This window comes from Lonchura striata, chromosome 3 (assembly GCF_046129695.1).
Source record: "Lonchura striata isolate bLonStr1 chromosome 3, bLonStr1.mat, whole genome shotgun sequence".
Taxonomy (NCBI): Eukaryota; Metazoa; Chordata; class Aves; order Passeriformes; family Estrildidae; genus Lonchura; species Lonchura striata.
Genome location: NC_134605.1, coordinates 94,379,880 through 94,403,343, shown reverse-complemented (window position 1 = coordinate 94,403,343; position 23,464 = coordinate 94,379,880). Strand labels below are relative to the sequence as shown.

Sequence of the window (23,464 nt, the reverse complement as noted above, 5' to 3'; positions counted from 1 at the left end):
CTGCCTATTTATAGCCCAAATTATTTCAACAGAGCTGCCTGGCAGCTAGCAGCTATAGCACATACATGTCAATCTTTATTGCAGGAGTAGTTGCTGCATCAGATGTTCTTCTACAGTTATTTGTAGAAGACATATTCAAAATGTTTGTGCCATTCTGGTTTAAAAAATACATATAGATAAGCAATAGAAGAGGGAATGAATCTTTAGGAAGCTATGTGTTAGGTAAAACAGCTGGGTGGAGGTGGGTTTTGATGTCAAGCAATAAGATTAACTGTGTTGCAAGTAATAAGGACTTGCCTTTGGTTGGGGAAGGGGCAACTTGGCATTGTGTTACTAGCATTTGGTTTTGCAACAGTTATACAAGTAGTAGAAAGGTTGAAATATTAACTCTTCTCATTAGATGAAAGAGCTAGACTTGTAGATGAAACATTTTTAATTATTTTCTATGTACTTGAATTATAGAGATAAGAAATGTAATATAATCTTTTTCAAATGCAAGAAGAATAATAAATGAAAAACATTATTTTCTAAACTGATAAGGTGGTACTTGAACTCAGATGCAAGGAGATTGTTGTCATGTAACTGAATAATACTTAAGGTAATGCATTTATTTGTAAAATGAGCTTCAGTAGTGTTTTAAATATTTCCAGAAACTTGGGAATACCACACATTTTATTTAGATGCAGTTAAAAATTGCACAATCCTTTTACAATTCTGGGAAATAAAGCCCCAAAACAACCACAACAAAAAACCACAACAAACTAGCAGCTGCTAGTTATTGTGATTCAGCGAAGTATGAATTTTTTATACTGGTAGACATTTTTCTGAAGACTCACTAAATAAAGAAATCTGATTTGCTTATGAGTATGAAAGTTCATGCCTTCTCCTTTACTAGAATTAGGCATTTGCATTTCATTTTTCTATTTGTCCCCTCTTTGTTGTAAAATCTGCTAAAAGGGCTTAGTGGCCCTTCCAAGATTTATTACCACAGCATAGCTTTTCTTTTTCTGGATGGATGATTCTTTGGACTTCTGTACCACATCTGTAATACAAAGAACCTGTGATTCTTTAGTGACTGTAGACTCGGGAGTTTATTTCATCAGGCTCATTTTTTTAGATACATTAGATTCATAGTTTGTCACACTGGAATATCTAATCCTAGATATTACATTTTCATTAGTGTTATGATTTTTTGTTTTCTCTGCTTGGGGTTTCGCCATGGAGCAGAAAGTAACCAAAAATGTAGTTAAGTGATTACTTCCTTCTTACCCTCCTAGCAGTGTGCTGAATAGTATACAATTCTGAAAATGTTACAGCGATGTGGTTTCCCAGCTGAACTGGTAGCAGCAGGAGTAGTGATCTGCTAGGAAAAGTTGGGCCTGGGTTGAGGTGAATGTTGGGGAGAACTGAATCAATAACAGGCAGTTTGTTCAAATCAGAAGTCAGATCTGTTTAGCTTTTTTTTCAGCTCAGCTAATCAGAAAAGGACTATTTCATATGTTTGGAAAAGAATCACTTGAAATTGCCAAGGTGCTGAAACAATCAGGAAATAGACTGTAGACAGGAGTTGGTGTGAAAATGGAAGAAATTTCTTCCTTCCAAGCAGTGTGCTTTTACTATTTATTCACAATTATCAAATCTCACTGTGGGCTTAAATTCTTACAATATTGTAAGACAAAATACTGATACTGAACAAAAAAACAGTTCTTTTGATATGAATGTGAGTATTTTATGATAATTTGGAGAAAGTAATGATGCTGCCTGCACTTTTTAAGGAGTCATGTGATTTGCTCAAGAAACCCATAGGAACACGTAGCTGTGAAGCCTGAATATTTCAGGATGTTTTTTTCATTTGCTTTCAGAAACACTGTCTTTCTTACCTTCCAGAATTACTAAACTAAATATTTTAAAATTTCGTCTTGAGAAAAATATTTGCTCTCTTTGGATTTTTGACTGCAGTAAATTATCTGCAGCCATTGAATTTTTTTCTGTTGTGCATAAAATCAACACAGCCCAACCTGATTACAGTAAAACTAAAAAATAACCCCAAAATATGAATTTTGGCTAGGATTTTCTCAACAGAAACCTTTCACTTTGAAAATAAAATACTAACAAATTGTTATTGTCTCAATAGGCATATATTTATATTCTTGCATACTGAAAGAAGTGCTATATCAAACCTACTGATGAGGATATGGAGGCAGATGAGAAAATTGTCACTGTTTTCAAGAAGCTAAAAAAAGCCCCTTCTTCCTTCAATGATGATTTGAGTGATTCGTCAGCCTTATTATTAAAAATTCATGCCTTCCTACATGAATTTGTCTGTAGCTTTTAGACAATATTTGTTGTGGCTTTCTTCACTATATTAAAGAGGCCTTTGCTACGCAGAGGACCTTTTCTTTTTGTTCCACTCTTGTCCTCTTTGAGACACTTGTGCTGTAATCAAATCACTTTTTGATCTTCCTTCGTCTTTCTTTTGATTGACAAATAGATTGATGAGCTCTTTGTCAAAGGTCATTTTCTCTTTCCTCTCAAATTTTAAATAATACAAATACCAAATTCTGAGCTGTGAGCTCACTGAGATCAGTAAGATTTGGGCTCCTAAAAGCTCTAATGAATTTGCACTAAACCCCAGTCCTTATATTTTCTGTTATTTATTTATTTATTTATTTAAATCTTTTATCTATGTTTAAAACAATCAAGGCAATATCAACCCTTTTTCATTAGATGGTACCATGAGGTGGTAAATTCAGTTTGTGTTAGCTAAACACATCAGAGCTGCTGGTTTACATAGTTACAGTTCTCCAGGAATCAGGCCTGGCCCACTTCTCTGTAATTCCAGAGATGATCTCAGTGTTTCTTTTGGTAATCTATGAATGCCAGATGGTTCAGTAGATCTGTGAAAATATGCTACCCAAGAGAATTCCAAGACAGACTTTCATGCCTCCTGAACTGAATTTTGTCAAGGAAAATTGAGGGTCTGTATCTGAATTTACCTTTGGTAGTACATTATGGATTTTTTTGTGGCCAGTTGCAAATATTTTAACTAAGCCAACGTAATTATATGGACTAAGAATTCATAGACCTCTTCTGAGGTAAAAAGCTTTATCTTTTTTTTTTTTTGCGTGTGATTTCACCTCCTGTTTCACTTACTTTACTTGCATACCTGTTCTGCAGTTCAGTTTACATCTGACCTGTTATCTTGTTATTTTGTAAGCTACTTCTCTCTAGGATGATATTGATCAAACTTGGGAAAGAAAATATAAGCTGGAACATGGACACCATTCTAGCAGTCTTTGCATTAATTAGTACCTCTACTTATGTGTGGTGCTGAGGTTTTTTAACACAGTATAATGAAAAAATGGAATTTTTAGTTAGAACTGCTGAAAGAGAGCATCACTCTATGTTCTTGCAACTTTAAAATAGGCTTGCTTTGGTAAATATGTATTGAAGCAAACACTTTATTTTTTATATATATGTATTTCTGAACTTAGGTTTAACAAAACCAGTACTATTTTGGAACAACTCAGATTTAACTGGAAATATAACATGCAACTATGTATATTCACTGTGCAGTTCCATGTTTAGATATGCCCACTGACAAAAAAATCTGACACCTGTGCTACAAGAGAAATGTAAGTGTGCCCAAATCTTCTCTTGATGAGTTACTTTTGACTTGGGCATTTTTGTTTTTATTAAGACTAAGGACCACAGCAGGAAAGTAAAATTATTCCATGAATTTTCAAACAAACAAACAAAATCAGCTATGTGGTCTCAGACTAACTTTTTCTCAGTATAATACCTGTATTTTTGCTTTTCCTTTGTTAGAAAGCATATACATCAAGTCTGCCTTTCTAAGATATTTTCAATATTTCGTTATGTGCTTCTTTCTGTCTGTTCTGGATCAAGATGATTTAAAATGGTTTCTTGTTCTGAAGTTTTCTTTGTCAACTTGAACTGTCGTAAAATTGAATTAAAAGCTTTTAACTTTTAGTTAAGTAAGATTCTAAAATGTTTTGGGTTTTTTTTTGTATCTGATATCTGCATAGACCTGGAATGGAGAGGGAGTCCAGAAACTCTTGTTTTTATGGAGAAAGACTCTGTAGTTCACAGTGGAGGGAAAAATGCATTTTACTTTTGAACTGGAAATTAAATCATCCATGAAAACACGATAAAATCAGATGTGTACATACTTCTTTAGGTGTTGTGTGTGTATTGTGTGCTTAGGAAATGTGCTGTGTATCTGAAATTGGAAAAAAAAAAGCCACTTTTTTATTCTTCAGTTTATGAATTACTCCTTTTCCAAGAAAGGAAGAGATTTGCTGAAGGATCATGTAGAACTATAGTAAGGAAGAACCCTCATTAAGCTGTGGAGTAATCTGTTCCTTCAATACTATAATTTAATGAGATACTCTTAGCAGATTATAAACTATGAAATCAATAGGCTCAGTGTGACAAATAGGTATTTATTTTAGAAAAATTTTACAAAGTGAGACATATAATGTTTCTACCATAATCCTTCATAACATTGTCTACTAATTTGGCAAACTAAAGTATGGGTGTTTTTGTTTTGTTTTAAGAGTTTTAGCTCAGCTTGGTCTATTTTTGTGTTTTTCATGGCAAGACTTGTGACGTGTATATTTAGTTACTAGAAAAATAAAACATCCATCTGGTGGTCCCCCACAGTATTCATTTTCTTGCTATTATGAGCTCTTTCTTAATACTAATGAAACCCAGGAAATCCCAGGAAATTATTTTTGAGACTATTTTTATCCCTGATTCACTTTTACTAGGATTGTATTATTACTATCATGAATGTGATAAGTCAGATAATCAAGCTGCTTATGGCTTACATTGTGGCAAGCTGAGAGGAAAATATGCAGCATGCAGGCCTTCACTGGTCATACTGAAACAAACAACTTGATGCATATAATCAGCTAACTCAAAATACAACGAGGCACAGAGAGATTGAGGTCAGACATGCTAGAATGAAATCAGGGTCTTTCTGATGTGTGCAGGCGTGGGCAGAGACCTGCCATGCTAAGTATGAACCAGCTACTCTGGCATGGGTAACAATATTTTTTTTTTCTTGGCATTTTTTAATGGCTTGGAATAAAAATTGGGAAATTAGAGCTAAAACACAGAAATTCAGTGCAATCTGTGTATTTTTTTAAGTGTAAAGCGCCACTATGATGATAATTCTGATTCACAGAACATGAAATTATTCACAGGAGCATATAAATGTTAAATAGAATAGGTTGAAGTCTTGTCTGAAGCCATTGTAACAGATGGATTAATGCTTTAGCATCTGGAATACATGCTTTAAATGTTGTTTCAAAGCTGGGTACTGCTTTAGATAGTATTTTCTTCTGTGTTGTTCAAGCAGTAGGACTAAAGCAAGCTTAAAGTGCTTTCCTGTCTATTATCCAGAAAAGCCTTTGAGAGTATGGGAGCTTCTGCTTCATTTCTAGTACTTGAAGCCAAACAGAAATTTTGACTGCATCACGGAAGTAATAGATAGACAGGATTTCTCTCCAGAGGGCAGTGAAATGCCCTGTGTTTGACTGACTTAAGACAAATGCTAACATGCAGGTCTTTTTGCAGTAATGGTGCCCTGATGCTTTTCAGATCCATCCTTGTATCAGGGATGAGAACATCTACTTTATACTAAATGCTAAGGGAATGTGGCATTCACGTTCTCTGAACAGAGAGACATAATTCTCTCAAGGTTTTTTCCTGGAGAAACATGGAGAGGAGAAAACAGTTCTTATCTGTGCCTGTGTTTGTGCCCCTGTGGAATGTGGTATGGAGATTGTTTACCCAAGGGGATTGCTTGATTGGATTCTGGTGATGCTGTTTGGATATTTGGACCAATTGGATCCAGCAGCTGTGTTGGGACTCTCGGGAGAGAGCCATGGGTCTTCTAGTTAGTTAGTTAGTGGTAGTTCTTGTTAGTATAATATAGTTATAGTATAGTAGAGTAGAATAAAGTAATTAATTAGCCTTCTGAAATCATTGGAGTTCAGCGCTCATTCTTCCCAGGCATTGGGGGTCGCTTTTACAATAAGGGAAGGTTTTCTTTTCTCTGGGAAATTATTATTTTTCACCCTGATGGAACACCACCTTCAAATGTATTTTCCCATGAGCAGTAAAATTAGGTGCCATGGTTCCCCAGAATGTGATATATTCTCTGTCATGGAGGGACCTGGAATCCTGCATCTACCTTGGCTGTGCTGATTCAGTGTTACATCATGCACATCAGTCAACTGGATATTGCTGATTGAACCAAGAAGGTCATCCATCTTTTGTGGAAACGCAGTTGGTCCCTGAATAAGAAATAGGAGTCCATGGGGAAAACAAAACAAAACAAAAACAACCAAACAAACAAAAAACCCCAGACACTAATATAAGCTAAACTGGTACAACAAATAACTGTTCTAGAAATGGTGAAATAATGCTTTTCACTTTTACAAGATGTCAACAAACTTCTTACCTTTTCATGGAGAGGTCTGACAAGGTTTGCATTGAGACTTCCCTAGTTATATTTCATTTGGCTTGTCTTTCTCATTAACAATTTTTTTTGCCATATTAGGTAACCTTCAAATATTCTTTTCCCAATAGTTTTTTTCTTGAAGAAGCTTAGCTAGAAGTGACCTCTACTCTTGTGGAAAGGAAGTGTTAATTTTGTCATACACAGTGAGACTTGCACCTCTCTTCCCGCTTTTCTCTCAGTGGTGCATGTTTGTGTTTTTAGCAGTTCCTTTGCTATGTAGCAAGGAAGGTGTCAAAAGAAGATTAAAAATAGGGAAATAGAAAACTCCTCTGTAAGGAGAAATATAATGGTAAGACTTACTCTGGTCCACGATTTCAAGTATTGGTCTCTGCCAGAAGATTTAGACTGTGTCTTCACTACTCCTGACATTTCTGCCTTTTGCCAGCTACTACAGAAGGATGGGATAGAATCTGAGGTTGAGAAAGCAGAGTAAGTTTGGAGATACTGTTGTGGGAAAAATCTGCCTTCACATATATTGTATGTTGGACAAATTTGAGCCAGTGGTTGAATCCCATCTTCAAGTCTGAACCAAGGGATGTGATGACTCTTAGTTTTTTCTTTCTAAAGAGCAGCTATACAGCCAATATTTCATTTGATTTAAAAGCATATGTATGAAGAATACTGTTAATGCCACTCTTAAATTTCAACTGAAAATTGTGGTAGTGTTTGATTTTTCATTTCAAGAACTTTATCATAGCTGACTAGGCTGATGTAATGAGTATTCTGGAAAGTTTGGTTGTGCTGAGCTGGGAAGTATAATATCAGTACACCATGGGTGATAATGGCTGTCCCAGATGCTTCATCGCTGTGATGGTGGATGTGGCAGGTTGCAGAGTTTCCACTGATCAGATTAGGCTCTAATTTATGGTTCTGTGTCATTTCTAGCTCTTGCTGAAGCTGTTCTGTAATGAAGAGGGCTATCTATCTTTCTCCTACCAGTTTAAACTGTGGTCAAATGATCACAGGATTGTGCCATGGGATACTGTAAGTGGAAGTACAATTGCTTGAGTCACCATTTGGCACAGGAAGGGAACATTGAGTACCTTTTGAAATTATAAGTTGATGAAGCCTGTGGTGTAAGTAGAATAATAATGGCTGTACTGCTGCTGAAGGAACATAAAAGCAATGAGAATTGGTAATTGTGGCAAGAAGAAATCCTAGCATTGATTTCAACAGCCCCTTAGTGCAGCTAAAGTTAATAAGTTTTCTATATGTTGCAGGTGTTCATATAATATAAATGTTATCATGAAAGAGCTAGACTTTGTATTAAAACAGGAGATACTCACTTGTTCCCTTTACAGAAAGCAGTTTCCAAATTTTTCACAATGACTTGAAACTCTTTCTACTTTTCATCTATATTTTTTTCTTATGAAGATCAGTTATTCTTTTGTTTTCTAGTTTTCTAGAAAAACTACTTTTCTGTCTGATTCCTTTGCATGGTAGTAGTAACATTTTTAATTTGTTTTATTCTGTGAAGCTCATTTTCATAATGCCTTGAAAACAGGCTTTCTGTTCTTGGTCTACTATTTTCTCAACCAGTTTTAAACAATTGATGATAAGGATTGTGAATAGACCTTCAGATGAAGCCTTGTACAGTATTATTGTATTCTTATTTAGTGTGTTTCCATATGAGATACTCTTTGTCTCATAAAATTTAATTTTAACCATTTTTCTAGCCATTGCAGAGAAGTATTTTTCCATGCAAATGAAAAAAAAAATCAATCAGTATTTCACAAAGCATTTTCCTAAGAAATTGTATTGAATTGTTGCTTTTACTACTCTTTGTTTTTTTTGGTGTTTTTTTTTTTTTTTCTAGAGGCTGTAGATTGTTTCCTAGACCTTTGTAAAAGCTAAGACTTTTATCAAGTGAACCAGGTTATGTGCCAGTAATACCCTTGGCAGTAATTTTGAAGCTGACTGTACAGAGATATGAGAATCAAAATGCAGAGACAGTGTATTGAGATTGAGATGCTAACTCAGTATGTGTAGAGAAAACATGGAGAAGCTTGTCAACATAAAGGAGTTCCAGATCATTCCTAAAACGTCAGTTTGACCAGAATAAAACAGAGCTCAGGTCTTGTTACTGTACTTTGCTTTTCAGAATATGAAAGCTATGCTTAGGATTGCATCTCAGCTTTTGTAGTACGATTTCAGCAGAGGCATTATTTGCATTTATGTCGTGTTGAGCATGATAAAGCCCTTGGCATTGATATGGTTTATTTGACCTTTTCACTTTGAATGAAAATCTAATTGTTTTTTGTTTTTTGAAATGTCAGAAAAATCCAAAAAGTAATCAGCAAAAGTACTGCTATATAATTGGCTCTTGCAAACAGGAGGTAGGGGGTTTTTTATATCCTAAATATCAAATACATCCACAGATGCTTGACAAAAAAGGCACTTCTTTAATGCAAAAGCTGAGTGTGTTGAAACAAAGATAGAAAGTATTCCATCAGCAGATGAAGATGATGAGCCAGCATGTTCCCCAGTAGGCCAGAAACTCAAAACCAGCGAAATACGTTTCATACTGAATGAGCTAAATTTGCACAGTGACTTAAACTTTAAATATAGTCAGGTCTGTTTCAAGCACCAGTTTTGTTTGCTAGACATGACACTGTTCAGTAACAACTCAAGTTGGTAATATGGAATCTGCTTTGAAATGATCCATTTCTAGCTTATATAGAAGAGGTCAAAAATACATAAGCCCAGTCCTGGGTTTTGTGAGTCTCCTACAAAAGTTTGTGTATTATATCTTCATTCCATGTATACAGATTTGCAGATGATCGTGAACTTTTTATCTGTTGAGGCTTTGTGCAAACCTGAGGGTCTTGTACCTTATATGGAATATCTGTGGCTACCTTTGCCTTGAATAATTTTTTCCAGCTACCGTTTCTTTGCTAATGGAGAATGTACTTATTAAATTATTTTGAAAATTAACTGGAGGGCTTTGTAACACTGGAAACCTTGATAAAGTACCCAATTAAAGTAATACATAACATCTAGTACTGCCACTAAATCTAAAAATAGGATTTGCTGAGGCAGTCCTCATGGAAGTGGAAGCGGGCTTAACATTTGGTTTTGCTTTCTTTTCAAGAACTTGGGTGTGCATTTAGTACTGAAACATATTAAAGAGAGTAGCTCCTGGAATGATACAGGCCTTCCTTGATATTATGAATGTACCTTGAATACATTTTCTAGGTTACTGGAAAAAGTAAAACATTGTACACCTCTTTAAAAAGTGTGGAAAGGAGGGCCCCAGGAGCTACACACCTGTCAAACTTCACCTCTGTGCCTGGGAAAGTCATGGAACAGATCCCCCTACAAGCTATACTAAAGTACAGGGAGTCAGGAGGGTGATTTGAGACAGCCAGCACAGCTTCACCAGAGGCAAGTCCTGCCTGACCAGCCATGATGGAGTGACTGTGATGGAGTGGACAAGGGAAGAGCTACAGATGCCTTTTATCTGGATTTCAGATCCCTTCCAAGCCAAGCCATTCTCTCATTTTGAAATAGCCTTAAGTCTATAGCTACTGGAATAAAACAGCCTTCAGGTGTTCTAGGTGTAGAACAATTCTTTGCCCATAAGTGAATGTAGAATAGAGTAATTTAACTTATGCCTCCTCTCCCTTCTCAGACCAGGTTTGTTTAACTGAGCACAAATAGGCATTTGTGGGGCATTTAAAGGGTAGTTTTACCCCAGTGACAGTGAAGCTCACTTATTGCAAAAGACTCACCCTCATTTTCTTAGTCATGAAGAACTGATTATTTGCAGCTTTCAGTATTGAATTTAAATACCTGAGTGTCTTAAGAAGCTTTTATTTAGAAAGTGGAGAAAGGTGATTTTGTCTACTTGCCTGAAACAAGCCATAATTATTGGCAAAGAAACCTCTAACTAAGATATTATTTATTCTGAGTGTGATTTGCTGAATATCATGTCTCCTGATTTTTGATCAGATGAGCATTATTGGAGATTATTTGGATCAATGGTGGCATATGACATACTTCAAGTATCTGTACAGAATATATCTGATTATAGCAGATTAGTACCTGTAGATGTAAAATGTCAAATCTACTGTGCATATTTAGGCCTTCCCAAACATCTGTTCAGTGAGTTCTGAGGTTATTGTTTTGTATATGCAGGGGGTTTTTTGAGGTGAGTTTACATTTAAAAAACAAAATTAAAAAGGCCATTAAGGAAATTAGTAGTTTATTGTGAATAGGACATTTGAGATTTCACTTTTAAGGCTTGGTTAAACAAACACTTGATTTGTTATTTGTCCAGAAACAGCTAAAATTAAATTTGTAAGTAAGTATACATCTATTCTGCTCTAGAAGCTAAAATAAACCCTTGTTATTCTTAAGCTAAAAGCTGAGGAATGAGAGCTAAGAATATGGGAAATGAACACATTGGGTAGAGAAAAGAGCTCATCTGTATAGTGATGTGATCCAAGAACTGAAATTATTTTCATTACTTTTAGTATTTAAGATACAGTTAGGCTACTATTTTTCTTTCTAAATGGGATCTGCTTGAAGACTTTTTGTAAGTAGCCATTAGAATACATAATATTTTGTTGCCATATAGGAGATGAAAAGTTAATTTCTGCCGGGTCGCAGTGCATAATACACTACAATATGGTTCTGCTTTTGTCCATTTTCCCCAGTCTTCTCTGGCTGATGTTTTGTCTTGTCATGATAGAAGAAAGCCATAAAATATTTTAATTTACTGACCTCTTATTCTCTTTGTAGTAATTCATACGGCACTTTCTTTCATCCTTTCCCTGACTTTCCTGACTTCATTTCCTTCATAAGTTTTTAAACAGATCATTTGCCACTTTCCCAAGATGCTGCTCTTTTAGGCCTATTCAGACCTTTAGATATAGTAAATGGTAAAGTCTGAGAATGGACATTGCCCAACAAGGGCCCAGTAAGTGAATCTCAACATTGTAATGTGTTTTATTTCTGCTTATCATGACATTGTAACATAGATAGTGCAGTAACTATTTAACTTATGTGCATCCTAGCTGTGGATGTGAATTCAACATCACCTTTGTGGCTCTGAGCTGCAACTTTGAGCCAAACCTGACGTTACCTAAATTTGTTATAAACCACTTACAAATGGTAAAGTCTTGAAATTCAGACATCATCAGAACATGAACTATTATTTGCATTAAAATTCTTCAACCATAAAATATTAAAAGTGTACGTATTCAGTGAACTATACTTCATGACATCTTAATCTCCAAGATGCCAATTTTTGAAAAGTCATATGGCATGAGATACTACCTCTGTCATGTTCTCATCATTGTATGTGCTCATAAAGGGGACATTTTGAGGTAGTGTTGTTTAAATATTTCATTACTTTGGAATTTTTCTTTCTTTGTTTACATTCCAGGAAGTAAATTACTCAGTCCTTTTCCTTAAAAGTATTATGTAATATATGGAAGAGGTTTTAAAATTTAAGAAGATATTCAAAATGGTAGTTACACCCATTGCAAACTATGTATTTTCTATTTAAATAACAGAATACTATTTTCAGTTGCAGTTTTGATCATTTCGATTGCTTTCCAAAGTCATGAGTGGAAAAATGAGTTGTAAAAATACATTAATTTTTTATATGTGCATATAGAAATAAATGTAAAACTCTGTACTTTTTAACCTTTATTTCTTTACATATGAGAGTATCTTTTTCAGTGTTTTCAGAGTAATCCTGTGAAAATGTGACTGTTATAACATTAATCAAATTGTTTTCATTGCTTTGTTTCTAAGGAGACAAGTTTAGTTGCATACATGTATTCTTTCAGATACTGACAAAACTTTGCTTTCAGATTATCAGAAGATGTAGATTGGTTTAGAATATCAATAATCTTCAATTTTTTCTTTGTTATAACTCAGAGTGCAACTTATCAGATTTATTATGATCAAGACTACTATAATTCACATATTTTGAATTTAAAACTAGTATTCTTTTCTGTTTTAAAATTTTTAAAAGCAATTACAAAATGTGTAATAGTGAGATAAGGTATGATATCCTTAGCATTAAGAGACTGAACAGCTTTCAGGGAAATAGATATGTTAGAATAATTATTGGTTTCCTCAAAAACCCAGCACTAAGCCTTATGTCTTTCTGCCACACCTTCTTCTCAGTTCCATTCTAATGTTTCTTTGGCTGTCCCTGTTTCAATTCACCTAAGAAATCAAATCTCTTTTTAGCTGCTCTTTTGCATAATAGTTCAGAAATAGACTTCAAATATAAAGAAAACCAAGGGAGTAAGTTTAACTACAGTAAAAGATAGATACTTCCCAGTATAACTGATCAAATTTAGCCAAGAGGTTGGATTTGTCTCATTCTTGAAAAAGGTACTGTATCACTGAGGATTTCATAGTTTTAGCTTCAGATTTCTTTGGTGAAAAGATCGACGCGGGATTAGCGTTGCATCAGACAACGTGCCATCCAATTTCTCTCTCTGTATCACTGGTCTGGTACATAATGCTTTGACTTCCACCTGATTGATGCTGTTCTTAAGTATTTTCTAAATTAATATCGACAGGTCAGTTTGAGGCTTGTTTCCTCTGACCTAGGTCTCAGAGAATGTGCTTCATTTAGTTATGAACTGCTGGTCTCACCTGTATGGAGGCCATGCATTGCTAGACCATGCTTCAGGTCCTAGCCAGTGTCTGTCCCCTTTTACCAGTTCATACTGTTTATCTTTCAGGGGGATACTGATGCAGATACAATAGTTCATATGTTCTCTAAACTTGAACGCTTTCACAGATGCAGAAGATTATCATTGTTTTATCTTCTCTCTCTGTCCCATCTGATCTACTTGCTTCTTTTTAACCCCCCACAACTTACAGTATCGCTCTGCAGTATCATCATCTCATCCTCCATCTTATGAAATCCAAGTCTGATCATATTGTTGTTATCTAATCTTCTTTTTTCTTGTTTGGAATAGTGTGCTTCACCTTCTTTAAAAGAGTTTCTCTTGCTCCCTGTTCAAGCCATTGGCTCTATCTGTGCTGATAAATTAGTCTTTGCTAATTTATCAGCATCAATAATGCCAGTGTGATTGGGCACTGGGACCTGGACTCTGTTTTGGGGACATCAAGTTCAATAACATGGAAAGGAGTCATTTACTGATATAAATATAACTCTTACTTCCAAGTTTCTGCTGACCTGTGTACAACCACATATTAGTAATTGCATTCCATCCTTCTGCATGTAACCTGATAGATTGATATTCATCTTCTGTTTTCTTTGGTAATACTTTTGATCCCTGAAGTCTACTGCTAGCCTACATCTGTAATCACCTTTACATTTATATTTTGGGGTCTCACTGAGAAGTCTTCCTTATTCAGCCCTCTATTTTTCTTTTAAGTTTTTCCAGCTAGCTGTCCTTTGTTGCTTTTAAGTTGCTAGATAATATTTTCTGCAAAAAACTATTTATATTTCTCCTTTACTCATGTATTCTTTTGTTAACTAAGTAAGAATTCAAAATATAAACTGTCAAATAGAATCTTAAACTTCATCTTGGTGATCACTTCAGAGCACATGTGTTCTTCAACTTTAATTTCTTTAGAAGTTCTCATTTTCACTATAGGAACAATGAGACCTATAGATGTTCTCTGAGTACCACTTTAAAGATGCAACCTATTCTTTCTGTCTCCGCTTTTGTCCTGTTTTTTGTCTATGGTTTTGTCCTGTTATGATTCAATTGTTGAACATCAGTCTCTCTGACCTTTGCAAATTCAATATTTCTTTACTGTCATCTAGATTCAGTTCCTGCTTCAAAGTTAATTTCCTGCCCCATAATTTTGTCCATCTTTTACATTCCCCCACTGGCTCTCATGTTAAGTATACCTTTGAGCTCAGACAGAACCTAAAGCACCCTCTGACAGATCTAGCTTTCATCTCAATTTTGTTAGTATTACAGATTCAACTTAGTGGTTCACCTACCTACTTCAAAGTTGAACTTTAAGCATTTCTCTGCCTGCCTTTTGGCATCATCAGGACCCAATTCTGGAGCATTTCTCAAGTCAGAAATGTAGATCTTTAGTTTCTCCTATCATGAGCCCTAACACTCCCTCAGAAAGCTATCCTTGTCCTTAGTAGTAACTCTGATGCCTTCAGGATTTACTGTATGCCATTTCCTTTGCCAACCCCTTGCCTTTCATATTCTAATGTATAATAGGCTGCATCCAGGTAAAATGTATCTTTCTGGGTTTTGTCATCCCTACCTAAATCCTACCTGAAGTAAAACTCAATAAATCTTGAGGTATGTTGAGCTCAAACAGACCAAAAAGCACTCCCTGACAGATCCACCTTTCATTTCAAGGTTTATTGAAGGCATTATAAAGGAGGAAGGGACTGTAAGACCTCTAGAAACAGTGAGTGCAGAATCTGAGTAACTGTTGCTCTCTGGATTCCATACTATGAGCTTAATTCTTCCCTTAAAGCTGGCTTTGACTGTAATGCAGTAACTCACATGGGTCATAATAAACCAGCTGTAAGACAATAATTTATGTTTTCTGTCCTTCACTTGTCCTCCTAGGAGCTGGTGTTACCTTTTAGTTTTTACATCTAGCTCTGTCTGTTAAGGAACACAGAAAATGCTGACATACCTGTAATATAATACTTACTCTTGTCATTTACTGCCTTGTTTCTCATATTGCTTGTCCACCAATGAACCTTTCTATTCAGCCCTTTATTTTACTAAACTCTGATCTAAGAGTTGCTCTGTCAGTCCCAAGCTAAACTGATTTGTTTGTGTGCCAGTGCAACTCCTTACAACACACTGATCCATATGTTGACAAGAAGGCCCTGCCAGGAGGTCACATTCTCAGAGAGATGGGGGTCTCTACATGATGTGCTCCATGCTGGCACTCCCTTAGCTGGATACAGGCTAGTCAGTGTCTCTTAAGAAATCTGCTCTGTCTGGCCTGACCATCAGATGGTGCTGACAATGTGAGTTCTATTAGTCTCAAATTGGGCTTTGATTATAGCTGTTCCAGTCCAAACTCCCTACAATTACAAATTTTCATGCTGCTTTTATGCTTTCAGATAACTTTATTTCAAGTCTCTTTGAAGTTTTTCACCAAATTGCAGAATGACTGCAGTTGAAAAGGGCCTCTAGGTATCATCTGGCCCAACCCCCTTGCTCAAGCAGGATCAGGTCTATATAGCTTTTGAATACCTCCAAGGATGAAATTCCATCACCTCTCTGGGAAACCTGTTTAGTCACCCTTAGAGTAAAAAAGTGTTTTCTGATGTTCAGTCAGCACCTCCTGTGTTACAACATGTGCCCATTGCCTGTGTCACTGGGCATCACTAGCAAGAGCCTGACTCCACCCTGTTTTTACTGTCCCTTCAGATAGCTATAGACACTGATAAGCCTTTTCTTCCCTAGGTTCTCTCAGCCTTTCCCACATAGGAGAGATGCTCCAATGGCAGCATCCATATGGCCCTTTTCTGGATTGTCTCCTACATGTCCATGTTTCTCTTGTACTGAGAAGCTCAGAACTGGACTGCACCCCAGGTGTGGCCACACCAGTGCTGAGTAAAAGAGATCACCTCCCTTGATGCCTAATGCAGCTTAGGATACAGTTTGTCTTCTTTGCTCAGGCTCATCTGTAGCTGTTGGATTAAGCTAGTGGTTGTCTTCCACTTTAACATGTTTGGTCAGGACCTAATAATAGTCATCCTTTTTAATATGATCATTTGGGGCAAACATCCTTCAGGCATTTTAGTGTAACCAGTAAATGTATACACACAGTGTTTACACTCACAGTGATATCTTAGCAGGTAGTGTTGTCCAGACAATTTCTAAGGTTGGCATTAAAATTTCCTGTTAAGTCTTCATCGTTAATGGCACCAACTATCATCTTTTACTCAGATTTACAATGGGCCCAGTAATTGACATAGTTCTTTATCCTATTTTGGATTCTTTCCTGAACTCTGATAATAAACTCATTATTAACCCTTTCCAAGCAAAAGCCCATAATGGGTAAAGAACAAATATTTACTGTTCACTGTTAGTTACATCTCTCATACTAAACCTATGAGCAATACCCGATCCTTTCAATGCTTCTGAACAGTGTACTGGTATACTAAACCTTTCTGATACTTGATATGTTTGTTTTCAAAAGCACAGATTTTTGCATCTGCGTAATCTGTTAGTTGTTTTCCATCATGTGGTCTGTTTGTTGGTTTTATCCTACTTCTGCACAAACAGGGTACATGTGGTTGCTTAGTTTTCTAGGTCTTCATTTAAGCAATAAGAATTCTATTACAGCTTGGACGGCTGACCCCAGCTGGGTAAAGGGATAATCCACAAAGTCATACTCAGTATGTAAACCTGGGGGAAAACTGCCTAGGGGGCCACTGCTTGGGAACAGGCAGAGTGCATCATTTGGTTAGTGGTGAGCAATTACTGGTCATTTGCACCACTTGCTTTTCTTAGGTTTTATTTCTCTCTCTTCCTGTTATTTTCCTTTTCATTACATTTTAATTAAAAAAACTATTATTTTATTTAAATTATTTTAATGTTCTTATCTCAACCCATGAGTCCATGAGTTTTCTTACTTTTAGCCCTCCAGTTCTTTTTCACATCTCATTGAGGGAGCAGAGAATGAGGTGTGTGTGGCACTTAGTTGCCATTTGGCATCAAACCCTTACATCAGTGCACATATGACCCACAAAATTATGCTAGCTCTCAAATTACCAACAATTAGCGAAATTTACAAAGTGTATGTTTAGCAATCTCACCACTGACCTCAAGTACGTGAAACTTACTTCAGTTTTATTGCTGGGTCCATGGCCAAAAGCAGCACATCTTCAGCGAGATATTAAGCATCAGGCTGATAGCTGGGGGATATATGCATCTATGCCAGTAAAGTTAAATTTGGGGCCCACAGCTGCACTGTGTTCCAACTATTCTGTGTTCCAACTTAAAGCTGGGTTTTGAAAGTATCATAAGCTCAAGCCAAAATGATTATAAATTATGGTTTTTCTCTAAATACCAGTCTTAAAAACAGCCTGTGGCTTTACTAATATGTTATAAGCTTACATTAGAATATGAAACTAGTGGCTACTATACTAGTAAATTAAACAGTGTGAAGGCATGGGCCCAAGCACTGTAACTGATTTAGTTATGTGGTCATGTTGTTAGAAAATGCCTTGGTATTACTCTTACCTTGCACTTTCCCAAGTAATGCCAAGATGTGGTTTAGTTGTTAGTCCAGTATAGGAACCAGTAGACAGTTTGCATGTGGCTCGTTTCTCTGGTCAGTGTTTACTGGTACATATGTGGCCAGTCTGTGCCGGCTGACCTTGTAGTCAAACACTGGCACTCTTAACTGAGTCACAGAAGTGTAGACAATGTATCTGTTCTACAGCAACTTCATAGAAACTGCTTTTATCATGCGATAAATATGCCATAATTAAAAATAGTTTTATTGCTCTTTCATTCACTCTGGGGCTGTAATGTAGCACACCCAAGAGGCCATAAATTCACTCTAGTTTATGCCACACCAAGTCTTTTATCCATAGCAGTGGTCGTTCACAAGATCTTCAAATCATTATGGTAGGTAAAGATAAATAAAATGGAAGGATATTGTAGTCAGAGAAGTTTGTTATCAAACACATGCCATACCTGTGTATGCTGGAGCATTAAAGATATATGCTGGCTGCTGTACTAATTTGCCTTCAGACAAAGTTTCTATATTTCTGTTTGACCACTGTGTTTGTGGAAGTGTGTATTCAAATAGCAATAACAAATAAGGATTTTCCACAGTGTAGTTTTTTTTTTCTTGCAGTGTGTATACTCATGAATGGCAATGATTTTAGTATCATATGCTGTATGTAGCACTGTAGCACCATCTTGTGTGAGCTGCAAATGTCGTTTCTGTCTATGCATTCAGTGATCTTCACGTGCAATATAATAATTTTACTTAAAACTCTTCTATGTAAAACTGAAATTGGGAAATGAGAACACAGAATAGATCCTCCTTATAATCTGTGTTGTAGATTTTGTAACAGTGCATTCATTTAAGGTACTTTATTTTTAAGATGATCCATATAAATATGAAGCATGGGATGCTGAAGTCTGGAGGCAAGAAATAGGCATTCTGTCTGCATTATGCTGCAAAGCTACAGAATTAAAGCAGAGAAATTGGAATCTTTATGAGAAATAAAATGAAACCAAACTATAGTATGGGAAAAGGCTGTTAGGGAAAATTAAGTAGAAATGGCTATGAAAGTGCTGACAGGAATAAAGCTGAAAAATGCTTTTAAATTATTGTAGGGAGCAAATACTGGGACAAAGATACATAACTGAGCGTTCATATTTAACTGTAGTGCTTTGAGCTTTCTCTGTGTTTGGACAGATGCACGTGTATAGGAACAAAAAATGAGAAGAGAAACACATTAAACAATTTTGTTCATATGACAGAGCAAACAATAATTGGAGGCATGGTTATGGTGCACTGAATACACTCCTACCTTTTGATATCTCTTATACGGATCTTTTTTCCACCTTTTCAGGCTGTAATTTGTGTTGTGTTTCCTTTCATTTTTCCTCCTACTTTTACACACCGAATTTCTGTGTACTGTATTCTGAATACTTAGCAGTTTGTGTAAGAGGAATTACAGTCTTAATGCAAGTTCAGCCATGGAGATAGTAACTGTTAGTTACTTACCATTGCTATGAGTCCAGCATATCATAGTGGTCTTGACAGCTCTTTTTGGAATGTAATGAAAAGAAGCTCTCTCCTCACTTTTAGTACTTTCAGTCTTTTCTTTTGCTCTGTCAAATACCTACTTTTTCCATATATATTTTGGGCAGTTTTAAATATATAGTAACTCCAATTCTCTTTGAGTGATTATTCATTTACATGATAGAAACACATAGGTTTAAGAACTCAAAGCATAGGAATTTTTTGCCTTCACTGTAGCATATAAATGCACTTCACTCATGTGTGCTGCCTGAATGTGGCACAGGGGTAAAACACACCCCTTCTTCCTTTTTATATGGAACTGAGTCATTACTGTTTTCATGCCATAGCACCTAAAGAGTCCTGGGCCACAGTATTTTCTGACTATTCTTCAGTTAATGCTAGGAGTGAAAAATCTATGTTTTACTTCATACTTCTTCTATTATTTCCTCAATCAAAATATCTAGCTTCAAACTACACTGTCATATCATCCCAACTGCATAAAATGCTTGAATTCTTGGAGGAAAATTGTGTAATTGCTGAATATTCAGTCTATCAGCGTTTCAGATGTGACAGTAAAAGAGCTATTTAGAAAATCTGCAGTCTGCCTTTTTGGTAGGAGTAACTGGTATAGATATGGACCTGATAAATTTGGGGTTTTTTTCACAGTAAAAGAAATAGTGTTATATGTCTTTAGATCATGACTATAGATATCAGGAGATCAGGATACCGTGTGATCAATAAAGATGGCATGTGACTTCTCTGCAGTCAGATCTCTCCCAGCTCATGGCCAAATAATTTTCTATTAGTCTTTGGTGATTGCTGAAAATGCAGATGATGAAGAGAAAGCACTAACCTGTAGAATGAACATGTATATTGACAGATGTGGGGGGAAAATACCCTGCGCTCTTTATGCATACATTTGTGGTCCATTGTTCTTCTCTGTCCTCTTTGGCTACAGTTTGTGTTTGTGAGCCTTAGGGAAAAAATTCCTCTTCTTTTTGAAATGATGAAAGCAACCAGAAGGGAAAAAAAAAAATCTGTATCTGTTGCTGAAGACAGGCTGCAAAAAAGGAACACAAAAAAGTTGTATCAATGCTTCTCTCACCACACTTTCTAGCTCTCTGCTGGCAGTGTGTAGAATAGTGAGAGGTTGGGTTTCCCCTTTTGGAACAGTTTTGACAGCAAGAAGGTTCAGCTAATTCTAAAAGCCTTTAATCTAGCATGCTTGAGCATTTATGCAGCCATCATGTCCATGTGAGCAATATATCCTAAAATCTCTCTACCTGACTGTGTAAACATTACTTCCTCTTAACTAATCTTCAATTGCACCTTCCATTTTTCACTTGTAGATTCACTCATGTGAGAGATTTAACTGTTTTCTAAATCAGCATTAATCTAAACCAGCTCCCTCCTATAGCTCAGACAGTTAAAGGAATTGAGAAAAAACATAGTTATTGTTAAATTGAATATACTTAGATGAAATGTTCAGTGATAATAAACATTGGCTAAATAATGAATATTGGCTAAAAATTTTCTACAGGAATGGAGGGTGGATAATAGTATCCAAGATTTTGATAGTTTTAAAACTAGTTTAGAAGCTTCATGGTTTATCGCAACCCCAGCTGAGGGCTGCAAGAGTGATGTAAAAGACTGGTGTAAAGAGAATGAAAGCCATTTGTATATGTGGTCAAAAGTACCACTATACAAACCAAGTAACTTCCAGTAAATCAAACCATAATCAGTTCTTTCCACTGGAACATTTTGTGTGTTCTGTTTAACGTCTAAGATACACCAAAATCCCAGGCACTGCAAAACCTATGGAACAAGAAGGGATGGGCTATGGATATTTTGCATTTTGCCATCCTATATCTTCCGTTTTGATTAAAAAAGCAAATTCTCTCCTTTGAGTTTTGCAGTTTCCATTAAGAAGCTGACACAGAGAGAACAAACCAAAACTCAAACCTGAGCAGTGATTCTTATAGCAGTCATTCAGGAAATATTTGTGCTCTCCTCAAGACACCAACTGTGTTCCACTGTCTCTGACCATATGAGGCTAAAGGAAAATGGCTGATCTTTACTTTGTATAGAGTATTATTGTATTAAATAGACTGTGTTGATAGGCTGGAATTCAAATTTCATTTGCCTAAAATTATAGTGGAAATGGAGGAGATTTTTCATCAGTGGTTTATATGCTCATATAGATTATTTTAGTGTTTTTGTCACCCTTTTCTACTGTCATTTAAGAACATTCTATTTAAGAACTTAGTGTGTGTGCTGACATTAGTAATTTCCTGTTAGTAATTTCCCTTTTATTTATTTTCTTTAATTTCAGATAACTCTCAGAGTGATCCAGTAGAAGTGACAGCACTTTATTCATTTGAAGGACAACAGCCAGGTGACTTGACTTTCAAAGCTGGAGACAGAATCACAGTGACAACTAAAACAAATTCCCAGTTTGATTGGTGGGAAGGAAGAATAGGAGGAAAAACTGGCATCTTTCCAGCCAATTATGTTGCCATAAGTAACAACTAAATTTGTACAGAACAAAATGTTGAGGCAGCAATAGATGTACACTGAAAAATATATTTTAACTTTTCAGATTTTATTAAAATTAGATTTTAGATCAATACTATTCTAACAAAAAAAAATTATTAAATGCTTTTTATGACCATAATTTTCCCCTACATTTATTTCTTAAGTAAACAGTAGGTGATAGTCACTTTACGAGAGTTTTATTTTTGAGCAAGTTGCCCCAAAAAGTAATCCAATTTGTGTATAGTTTCAATTCTGTCTTGCTATATGGATTAATTTTTTACATGAGGGAAAAATTTGGAACAGTTTAGAATTAGATATGCTGAAAAAAAAGTTGATTTCTATTAAATTGTAATATATGGTCTCTTAATAAATGCTCTTAAATTTGCTTTAGAGTGTGTGTGAGTTCTTTACTTAGTAAATACAGATGTTTTTCCACAGGTATGGTAGTTAAAAGTACCTTCCTACTTGGTTTTTAAAATCACTCTAGATATTGCAGTTTTTTAGTAACTACTTTAGGTCTGATCTGTAATTTTTCTTATTGTTAGACATACAAAGACCTTTTTGAAAACAATTTCTATGATAGTTAAGCAGTTCAGCTTCTCTGATAGCTTGTCTTATATTGCTCTCACCTTTGGAGAATTTAAGCACTTCTGAAAGTTTGTTTAGTAAAATGCATGCATAGTCCCTCAGGAAACATATAGGCTTATCCTTGATTCCTGTAGAAACTTGTTCCACAGATCTCTCTATCCACAAGATAGGGAAATTTGTTGTTCACAGGTGAGCTTCAATTTTTCCTGATTCTTCCCATTTAAAACTTTTTTCATGTTTAATCTTTAGGAAAGGAGCAACATAAAGTAAACTACAGAGTAAATAGAGTATATTTATAATAATAAGATAGGGACAATATTTCTGTAGGATAGATGTGATAGTAAAAATACACTATACTATGTATCTCATACTATGAGATAGCATGAGTCTCAGATTTTAACTTTGTTTTGATTATATTTGTAGGTCAACTTCATTTTAAGATACAGATGCTGCCTTTAAAGTTTATATGACAAATCAGAGTGAGGTGAGAAGGAGGCTTTGAGTTTTTTAGAACCAGTTTAGTTCCCTTCTCAATGCTGAATCTGCTGGATTTGCCTCTTATTTGGAGTTAATGCCAAGATAATAATTGTGCTCCATCAGCTTTTTCCTACTTGAAAATGTCCTTGTTTCTTCTATGAGGACCAGAAGTTTCATATGTGTGATCTTTCCAGTAACCAAGTTATAGTTGCTCTGTTATGATGCATTAATCTATCAGGTAATCTTTACCTTTAAGTTATCCCATCAGAATGCTAAGGCTAAGCCTATTGTAGATGAAGACTTTGCATTATTTATTTCTACTCATTAGCAAAAGTTTCTGGATTTATTTCAGACTGGGCCAAAATACATTTTGATAAACAAACTCAAAATGACACAGAAGAGACTGAAACCATAATCAAATGGGTTTAGAACCTTTCAGTGAAAATCCTTTATATGCTTTGCCTCATAATTTAGACAGAAATCTGTCTTCAGATAGATACCACCACCAAACAGATCCATACTGCTTGCACGTGTTTTTTAAATAAATATTTTCCAGCTAGTGGGAAAGAGTTATACAACCTCATGTAGGTGCAGTGGAAATGT

The 23,464-nt window shown here is 35.7% G+C and overlaps 1 protein-coding gene across 2 annotated transcripts in view; it reads left to right on the top strand.

The window, feature by feature from the left end:
* Positions 1-22,182, top strand: part of SH3YL1 (SH3 and SYLF domain containing 1) — a 47,195-nt gene extending 25,013 nt beyond the window's left edge. For both annotated transcript variants that reach the window (XM_021551260.3, XM_021551261.3), the window contains exon 10: positions 21,594-22,182. In XM_021551260.3, coding sequence (XP_021406935.1) covers positions 21,594-21,793 — 200 coding nt within the window. In that variant the 3' untranslated portion in view covers positions 21,794-22,182. The remainder of the gene's footprint in view (positions 1-21,593) is intronic.
* The last annotated feature ends 1,282 nt before the right edge of the window (positions 22,183-23,464 follow it).